A 10,110-nucleotide genomic window follows, 5' to 3' on the forward strand; every position below is an offset into this window, starting at 1 on the left:
TTAATATAGATGGCGGCGGGGTAGGGGGATTAGATTAGGGGTTAATAATTTTAAAATAGATAGCGGCGGGGGTAGGGGCTCACTTTAGGGGGTAGGTAAGGTAGATGGCGGCGGTGTTAGGGGCTCACTTTAGGGGGTTATAGATTTAATATAGCTGGCGCCGGTTTAGGGGTTAATAACTTTATTAGGTAGCGGTGGTTAAGGGGTTAATACATATTTTATTGTTAGGCTAGTGAGGGGTGATAGCGGATAGAGGGTTAGACGTGTCGGGCTATGTTAGGGAGGCGTGTTAGACTTGTCGGGCTATGTTAGGGAGGCGTGTTAGACAATGCGGGTGATTTAGACTTTAGTCAGGTTTTGTAGGCGCCGGCAGTTTCTAACGTGCCGCAAGTCACTGGCGACGCCAGAAATTTGTACTTGCGCAGATTTCTGGACATCGCTGGTTTGTCAGACTTACGGCACGTTAGCATCTGACGGCGACATATATGGGATAGCTCGAGTTGCGAGCTGAAACTGCGGGCGACGCGGGTTCCCTCGCTTGCGCCGCAAACTGCAATCTATATCGGATCGCGTCCCTGGTATTAGAAGAAGTGGACAGTTAAATACTTTGTTGGGCTTGTATTACTAGTGCTGAGTCAAGTTGTGCACTTAAAATACCACATTAACATTTAGAGCTTTTTGAGACCTAGGGTAAAGGGTGAATAATTATGCGAGTTTGCATAACAAAACACATGAAAATGTTATGGAAATGAAGAATGTAAGTTATAGTTAGACTTAAAATTTAAAAACAATAGTTTAATAATGAAAAGAAGGTTTTGTTGCTGAATTAAAGGGATATGGTATATGAGGAGTGAGACTGGGAAGAGGTGTATATGTATTTATGTATTTTATACTTAAAGGGACAGTCAAAATTAAACTTTCATGATTCAGATGCAGGCAATTTTAAACAACTTTCCAATTTACTTCTATCGTCAAATTTACTTTGTGCTCCTGGTTTTCTTTGTTGAAAGCTAAACCTAGGTAGGCTCAAACTGATTTTATCTCAATGTATTTTGACAATATTCCACAGCTAGAGGGTGTTAGTTCATGTGTGCCATACAGATAACATTGTGCTTACTCCCATGGAGTTATTTATGAGTAAGCACTGATTGGCTAAAATGCAAGTCTGTCAAAAGAACTGCGATAAGGAGGCAGTCTGCAGATGCTTAGATGCAAGGTAATCACAGAGGTAAAAATTGTATTACTATACCAGTGTTGGTTATGCAAAATTGGGGCATTGGTAATAAAGGGATTATCTATCTTTTTAAACAATAACAATTTTCAAGTGGACTGTCCCTTTAAGTTTAATTGTAATAGTATATCACAGAAGTAAATGCAGAACCCCTTTACTCAAGTGGATTTTTTGCACGCCATCAGTGCTTAAAGGGACATGAAAGCCAATTTTTTTTCTTGATTTAGAAAGAGCATGTTATTTTAAACAACTTTCTAATTTACTTCTATTATCTAATTTGCTTCATTCTCTTGATATCACTTGCTGAAAAGCATATCTAAATATGTTCAGTAGCTGCTGATTGGTTGCTGCACCTAGAGGCCTTGTGTGATTGGCTCACACATGTGCATTGCTATTTCTTCAGCAAAGGATATCTAAAGAATTGAGCAAATTAGATAATAGAAGTAAATTGGAAAGTTGTTTAAAATTGCATGCCCTATCTGAATCATGAAAGTTTACTTTTTACTAGACTGTCCCTTTAAGCATTATCTGACATGAATTTTAAAGCTTGTTCTTACAGAAGTCTATTATGTGAGATAATTAACCCACCCGTGCTACCCAACATGCACATTTTAGCGCACACTAGACAATCACTTGTGCTCCAAAAAATAACTTTAGACTTGCGCTCAAGTAATGTTAACACACAAAGGGGCTAACAATGTTGTGCTTGGTAATGCAAAAATTATACACTCTAACAAAGCAGAGTATACTATTTTTACATACAAATGTCCCAAAGCAATTATGTAAAAAGACAACTATTTAAATCCTTAAAAACAGTGAGTTATAATAGATGATTTATTATGCTAATTAATAAGTCTGGCAATTTTCTTGCACTCACTATATATTGCAATTAAAACTCCTTGTCAGTAGAATGCTCTATAACGGAATGTACTGTTTTACACCATACATAGCAACTGGCAGTTCTTGTCACAGCTTACGCACTGCTACATGTCCCCCATACAAACACGTCATGAACCGTAATGACACGTCCTTTTTACATACTTAGAAATCAGTAGCTGGCAGATTACTCTGTTTTTCAGCTCACATTGTACCAAACATGTTTGTGTCATTACCTTTGATCGACAGCATTTTTTTTAACTGTCAGTTTTTTTTTACCTGTCCAAAGGTCAGAAAGCAAGTTTTTCACTGGTAAACAGGCAGACTGAGACAGTATAAATATTGCTTTACATGTAGAGTGAGAATCAGTACAATCAGGGAGTTAGATCAGCTCACTGACAGCAAACTCTCAGCTTAAATAGATATCATTTAATAGAACAGGATGGAGGTTCTACACGACTCTGGAGTTCAGATGGTCCAGTATCTACAGACAAACTACAAGAGTTCTCAAGACTTGTTCATGTTTGTCTCATTTGCTGCTGACCTCAGAAATACCTTCTTCATCTTCTTCCCCATCTGGTTCCACCTGTGTGAGTCAGTGGGCATCAAACTTATATGGGTGGCCGTAATTGGGGACTGGCTGAATCTTGTCTTCAAGTGGTGAGTATGTTCTAGACAGCAAATGGTTACTTCATGTTAAACATATTTAAAGTAAGATTTATATGTCAAATATATTTTTATGTGGCGATGAGAGTAGTGCTGGGTTAAAATTGTCTGCAGATACGATGCAATTTGTCCTTTCCTCGTCTCCGGGAAAATCTGTGATAGAATAATATTAACCATATTCAGGATTTCATGATATATAAAAACTGTTTCAAATATAACTTCCTTTTTTCTTAAGTTGCAAGTTTCTCATTTACCATAACATTGTACAAAAATTAGTAAGGAATCTTACATATATAGAGATATTTATCAAGGTTTTTTTTTTTATCTGTCTTACAGGCAGCCTAATAACAAATTAATTTTATATTATAAACGCTGATTTTGTAATAAAGCTGCAAAATATTATATAAAAATAAGAAATACCATAGGTCTCTTATACAATGATTTGGTAACCTTTAATAAGATTCCAAAAAAAAAAAGAAAAAACGGAAATATTATATAGACATAAGAAAATACCTTAAATATCTTATATATTAATTATTTGCCCTTAATAAAATAAAAATACATAAATAAATATAACTATTGTAATATTTCACTGAACAAATTCGATTCTGAAATGAGCTATATAACCAATATTGAAGTGTTGTGACTGATGATATGATTGTGTATTAAATACACAATAATTTTACATAGCTTTATGAAAGCCATTCCAAACTATCAAACAACACTATTTTATAATGATTCTCAAATGGATTCACTACTCATTTTAACCTACCGCCTACTTTGCATTGTAATCTCTCATCACTATTCTGGTCTATCAGAAAACACGTTTTTTAATGTGAACATGGTGGTCAGTTTTACAACACATATAGATTTTTCCCACAGATTTTTGTGGCCTATCAATAATCCAATTTCACTGGATAATTTCCATGTTTAATTCAAGTTTCAGTGAACAAATTAGAAAACATGTTGACAAATACAATTTTAACTTTATTTTTAATTGTAAAGTAATGAAGCTTTTTGAATCATTCCAGAAGAAAACAAAGTATAACTAGCTAAAAATATATTTTCATCCCGGTACCAATAAATCAATTAAATGTATAAGAAGTAAATTTATCACACATAATAAAACTCCAATACCAAATTGATTATTCTTTGTTTCCTAATATAAAGTATATTTGTTTTTAAGCCATTAGTTAATAATAAATACAATTTTGCATTATTGCTTATCTAATTAGTTTATTATATCTCTTCAATGAGTTTAATTTTATTAAATTACCTTATGTTGTTTGGTTATCCTCTAACTCCTGCATAATCCAGTACTTATGCTGGGGCAATTTTTCCTGTATCAAACATGCCTTTATTTCACAGCTATAGAGATTAGTTCACAGTAAATATATCAATTATTTAAATTGTTTTAGACTCTTGGAATGGTTGTGACTTTATTAAATAAAATATATTATTGTTCGTATTCTATAACAATACTATTTCATTACAATAATTATTATCTGCGCTATGTTATTTGTCGCAGCAATAATTATATATGTAATAATAATATGACTATTCATAATGACCTTGTCACCTTATCATTTACAGGATTCTGTTTGGACAGAGACCCTATTGGTGGGTTCACGACACTGATTACTATGGAAACAGCTCAGCTCCTGTCATTCAACAATTTCCTGTTACCTGTGAGACAGGACCAGGTGAGAAACTAAATATCTATACTTAACTGTTTTCAACAAGAAACCTTCTATAGAATTCTTAGGGAAAGAAAAACAAATGAAAAATAATTTTTTAAAAAAAAATCTAATTTAAGTGGTTAGTTCTAAAAATGAGTACAGTGCAGTCATGGGCTACTGCGTGTCACACTTTTTTTGTACAGCCCTGTAGCTAAATTGATAGAAGTGACTACTTTTAGTGTAAAGTCTATTTCCATAGCTGCATGACGTCCATAAGGCTATATATTTTCTACTCTATGTTTTGCAAGCTATAAAAACTAAATCCGTTAATCAACCAACCAAGAAAAATTAATTTCCCATCCAATATAAATATATTGTGAGAAGCTTTACGGTTGAGTATTTAGTAAGCTAAATATGATGATAATCTTGTTTATCATTAAGCATTGCTGGCTAAATGAAAATGTTATTTTATAAATACAGCTATAAAAATTAAACTATATAAACAATAACATTTTGACCACTTTGCAAAAAATATTAATGCAGTAAATAAAGAAAAGAAAAAGAAAAAGGATTTGAACAAATTTGATAATAAAAAAATAAAGATTTTAATATGCTGATTTGCAGAATATATGCCCATTTAGTTAAAATAATTATTTAAAAGGTTAATTAATATTATTGTTAATTGCATTTTCATTGATCATCGTTAATCTCATTGTGTTTTTCCCTCTGGAATTGCAGGAAGCCCTTCAGGTCATGCCATGGGGTCAGCAGGAATTTACTATGTTATGGTGTCAGCCATTCTCACTATAGTATTGAAGAAGAAAGAATCTGTTTTTAAGAAGTGGTAAGTGTCACTCTATAATGACAAAAGCTCATGCTAGAAACTGTCACTCCTGTGCACACCACATGTCTAAATATGAGCTAATGTTCTGCTTCCTTCTGCTTCAGGTGTGTCCGAGGAACCCTCTGGACTGCATTCTGGGCTGTTCAGTTCTGCGTCTGCCTATCTAGAATCTTCCTAGCTGCACATTTTCCCCACCAGGTGGTTGCTGGAGTTATCTCAGGTCAGTTAAATAATTATTTTCTACATCCATCAATAATACTACAACTACAAGGTTATATATACTTTTGGTTGGATTTGGTTATTTTTATTCATTTGTAAAGTGCCACCAAATTCTGTAATGCTGGGTGTACGAGTAGAAGTTCGTAATCACACTGAATCATAGTAAAAAAGAAATGCAGATAAATAAAACAAATTAATAGAGGAAGAGAGGGGCCCTGCTCGGGTGGATAGTAATATCTCAGAAAATTCATGGCATCGAATGCATTATGTGACCCCTGGATTATATAGAACAGGCTTTGTTTAACATGAGGTACAGGGGCCACAATGCAACCTACCTAAGCATATAATCAGGCTATATTTCTAAACACTAAATAATGTATGTGTCTGGATCAGGGAAGAATGTGCCAGTACTGTAAATTTATACTGTCAAAATTCCTTTCAAACAACAGATTTGTACAGATTTACATGTAGGGGCAGACAAAGGGTGATGTGTATGTTAGCGCTGCGGAATCTGTTGGCGCTGTACAAATAACCGATAATAATACTAATAATAATGTGTGTCTGTCTGGATCTATATAAAAAAAGGTACATTATTTCATAAGGCTACTATACAGGCAATGACATTTGTGCAAGTAAAAACAATGCATATTTAGACTACAATTTCAATTAAAACGTTTCTTTTTTTTTTTTAACAGGTATGCTGGTTGCTGAAGCTTTCCATCATGCACCATCCATTTACAAGACCAGCTTAAAGAGATATATCTATACCACTCTTTTCTTATTCGCCTTTGCTCTGGGCTTCTACTTGGTTCTAAAATCTGTGGGTGTGGACCTACTGTGGACTCTGGAGAAAGCCAAGAGATGGTGTGCTCGTCCTGAATGGATCCACATTGATACCAATCCTTTTGCTGGTCTTCTCAGAAACCTGGGTATCTTTTTTGGTCTGGGACTGGCTCTCAACTCCAAACTCTACCAGGAAAGCTGCCAAGGGAAGCAGGGGAGACAGTTCATCTTCCGTATCTGGTGCATTGTTGTCTCTCTGTTTGTCCTCCATTTATTTGATTCCTTCAAGCCACCAACCAAAGTGGAGATGCTCTTCTATGTTTTATCATTCTGCAAAAGTGCAGCTGTGCCCCTTACAGCAGTAGGAATTGTCCCTTATTGTGTATCTCAGATTCTTCATCAACAGACCAAGAAACATCTTTAGTGGGACTTATTTTATTTTTACTGAGTGTAGTAATATTTTAATGGACAAACATAATATTTTTTTTATTAGATAAAAAATAAAGCACAGACAGTACAGGTCCCTGAAATATGGACATCTACTGGTGCCTGGAGTGAGTCCGACATATAATATTCTGCATTTAATGAAAGAGAGTGTTAAAAGAGGCTGTCCTGATTTCACCAGCTTTTAATTCATTGAAATCCAGGGATTAGCGTTGGCATCTTCCACAATGTTAAAGCATCAATGAACATAAATCTTCCATTCCTACAAAATGTTATGATGCTGGAGTACTAAAGACTGAATATTTCAAAAGCTGCTAAACAAATATGGTGTTTCTGAAGTTTGCAGATTGCTACCCATAGATGTTTCTTTAAAGACAAAAACATAAGGTTTCTGAAGGACCTATTGAAAGTCTCTATCATGAGGAAATGGTATAAAAATCTTGGTCACTGATACAGAATAAGCGCTTTTTTCTGTGCAGCTTCAAGCAGATTGTTACTTGTTAACCATGTGGCTTATGTTAAAACTGCCACAGAACAAAGCAGCAAAAGTCTTGTTAATATGTTAGAAATTATTTTTTTATATATCTATTTATTCACATCTGCTAGAAAACAATATGAGTTGTTCTCAAGAAGTTATCAATGAAAATATTTTCGTTGTTTTTTCTTGTTCTTTTTTATAAAATAAAGAGTTGAAAACACTTTTTTCCATATTTGTTTAGTCTGTGCACACATTATTGAGGCTGAGACCAGTGTTCCCTCTAAGGCCAGATGTTTTGAGTGGCGAGTAGTGAAACAGTTAATTTGTAAACTACCCTCTGCAGTTAGCAAACACTAAACCGTGTTTCTCAACAGCGGTCCTGAAATATCCCTAACAGACCAGGTTTTTATTATATCGGAACAAGAGCACAGGTGAAATATTCAGCTGATGGGTGAGAGCAGGTTAGTTACCATGGTTACTGATCAGCTGATTACTGATCAGCTGATCACACCTGTGCTCTAGTTCAGCTGTAATAAAATCCTGGCCTGTTGGGGGTACTTGAGGACCGCAGTGAAGAAACACTGCACTACACAATGCAGACAGTAAGGTATGGTTACCTTATTAACTGCTGGGTCGTTCACAAAAAAGTAATACATATATTTACACACTATGGCCCGGATACAATCGGAGCGCTATTGATATCAGTATCACAGGCCCCTGGTAAAAATAGCGCACAGTCTGATATTACAAGTAAAAAGAATTACCAGAGAATGTTTGCACAGTTAATTTTATTTTAGCAAGCCCCATACTTTAAATGGAAAGCACTGAACATTACTCAAATTCTAAGTGATGGGTAATGTGTTTCTCTCAAAACATTTTTAAAAACTTCAGCGCAACTGGAGACCTGAAATAGTGATAGGGCTACAGTAAAAGTATAAAAAAACAAGTATAATATAATACAATTAAGTATTTCACACACACATATATATATTTCTCTCTTTCTATCTATCTGTCTGTCTGTCAGTATACCTATCTATTTATTTACCTACCTATCTGTCTATGCCTGACTAATATTAGTTTTTGGTTTTAGTTCCTATAAGATTAGAGGTAGTACCCTTGTGGATATGCCACACCCCCTGGCAATGATGACTTTGCCTTGATAGGCTTGTTATGTTTACGGAGCGTTACACCTTAGTGCAGATTAACAAGTGTGCTGGGTATGTTCATTATTTTTGTGGGCAAATAATTTATATATATATATAAAGCACTTAAGTATGTCATATTAGAGATGAATTGACAGAACACAGTTTATATATTTAAGAACCCAAGCCCCAGTAGAAGTACATCAATGTCTTTCTCTGAAAAGCTGCAGAAGGAGCTTCTAATACCATCCACAATTGTAGCTCCACTGCTGTCAAATGAAGCTCAGAGCTCTTCAAGGAGGTTGTTGGATAAGTAATAATATGGCTGTTAACAGCTGAATCCTGACTTTGGCAGCACATGTCCAGAGTCTACGCCTTTGTCCCCATGAATAATTCCATTTGTTAAAGGGACATTAAACACTAAATAAATGCTAGATAGAATGATGCATTCAAAGAAAAGATTAGTCCGTGACTAACATGTAGATGTATTTTTTAAAGATTCATTAGTTTAAAAAGTGACAAAATAAGTGTAAGGTTTTAGTGTCTATAAAACACTGGGAGCTGCCATGTTGTAACTTGTGTTACCTTCTCTGCTGTGGCCAATTAGGGTCAGTTATAAATAGGTCACAAGAGTATGCAGCCAATGGTTGTGCTGGATTTAACAGTGTTGTGCACTTCCATTTCTAACAGGAACTGAAAAGCTCACTATTTCAGAATGGAATTACAAGCAAAGAGGACAAAATAAATAATGAAAGTATATTGCAGAGTTGTTTTATTATATACAATTTATCATTTTATATTACCATCTCAAAGTGTTTAATGTCCCTTTAATTCAACACATGGGGGCATATTTATCAAGCTCCGAATGGAGCTTGATGCCCCGTGTTTCTGGCGAGCCTGCAGGCTTGCCAGAAACAGCAGTTATGAAACAGCGGTCACAAAGACCGCTGCTCCATAACCTGTCCGCCTGCTCTGAGCAGGCGGACAGACATCGCCTGCTGGCGATTGGCCGCGAGTCTGCAGGGGGCGGCGTTGCACCAGCAGCTCTTGTGAGCTGCTGGTGCAATGCTGAATACGGCGAGCGTATTGCTCGCCGTATTCAGCGAGGTCTGTCGGACCTGATCCGCACTGTCGGATCAGGTCCGACAGACCTTGATAACTTGGGGCCATGGTGTGTTGTAATGAATCATTATTCAAACTTGCTTTTGCAAATACTCAAGGACTGTAATTTAAGATACATGTCTTCATGTATTAAGCAGGGAGAGTTAGACGGCACTGCACAAGAAAATACATGTACAATAGTAAGTTTATTCGCTGTCTGCTTGCCATAAAGGTGTGGGGGGGGGGGGGCAGGGGAACAGATTCCCTATTTGGGAACCTTGTAAGTATGGCCTTTTGTACATGCTTTTTTTAAGCATGAATATGTTAAATGAAATAGCACAAGGAGAGATTAAAAGATTATTAAACTAAGTCATATACACTTATTTATGAATAAGGATATAGATCATTATTTCTTATCACATTTGCTGTTAAATGGTCAGTGTTTGCTAAGTACATGACAGATTAGATTAGATGTTAATAATGCACAATATGTCATAAAGTCTGTGGCTTAGATTTAACACTGCATGATCATACCACCCATACTAATATCCACATAAGTCAGAGTCAAGCATCATACCACCCATAACAATATCCACAGAAGAACCTTGCATTATCATACCACTCATACTAATATCCACACAAGAGCT

General features: G+C 35.6%; 1 protein-coding gene across 1 annotated transcript; it reads left to right on the forward strand.

Annotated features, from left to right (window-relative positions):
* The first annotated feature begins 2,424 nt into the window (after positions 1 to 2,424).
* On the forward strand, positions 2,425 to 7,440 carry LOC128646100 (glucose-6-phosphatase catalytic subunit 1). Its single transcript, XM_053699548.1, has 5 exons — positions 2,425 to 2,767; positions 4,367 to 4,476; positions 5,191 to 5,296; positions 5,401 to 5,516; positions 6,211 to 7,440. Exons 1-5 carry the CDS (start codon positions 2,550 to 2,552, stop codon positions 6,720 to 6,722), a joined length of 1,062 nt encoding a protein of 353 aa, XP_053555523.1. The 5' UTR covers positions 2,425 to 2,549; the 3' UTR covers positions 6,723 to 7,440.
* The last annotated feature ends 2,670 nt before the right edge of the window (positions 7,441 to 10,110 follow it).

This window comes from Bombina bombina, chromosome 1, assembly GCF_027579735.1.
Source record: "Bombina bombina isolate aBomBom1 chromosome 1, aBomBom1.pri, whole genome shotgun sequence".
Classification (NCBI taxonomy): domain Eukaryota; kingdom Metazoa; phylum Chordata; class Amphibia; order Anura; family Bombinatoridae; genus Bombina; species Bombina bombina.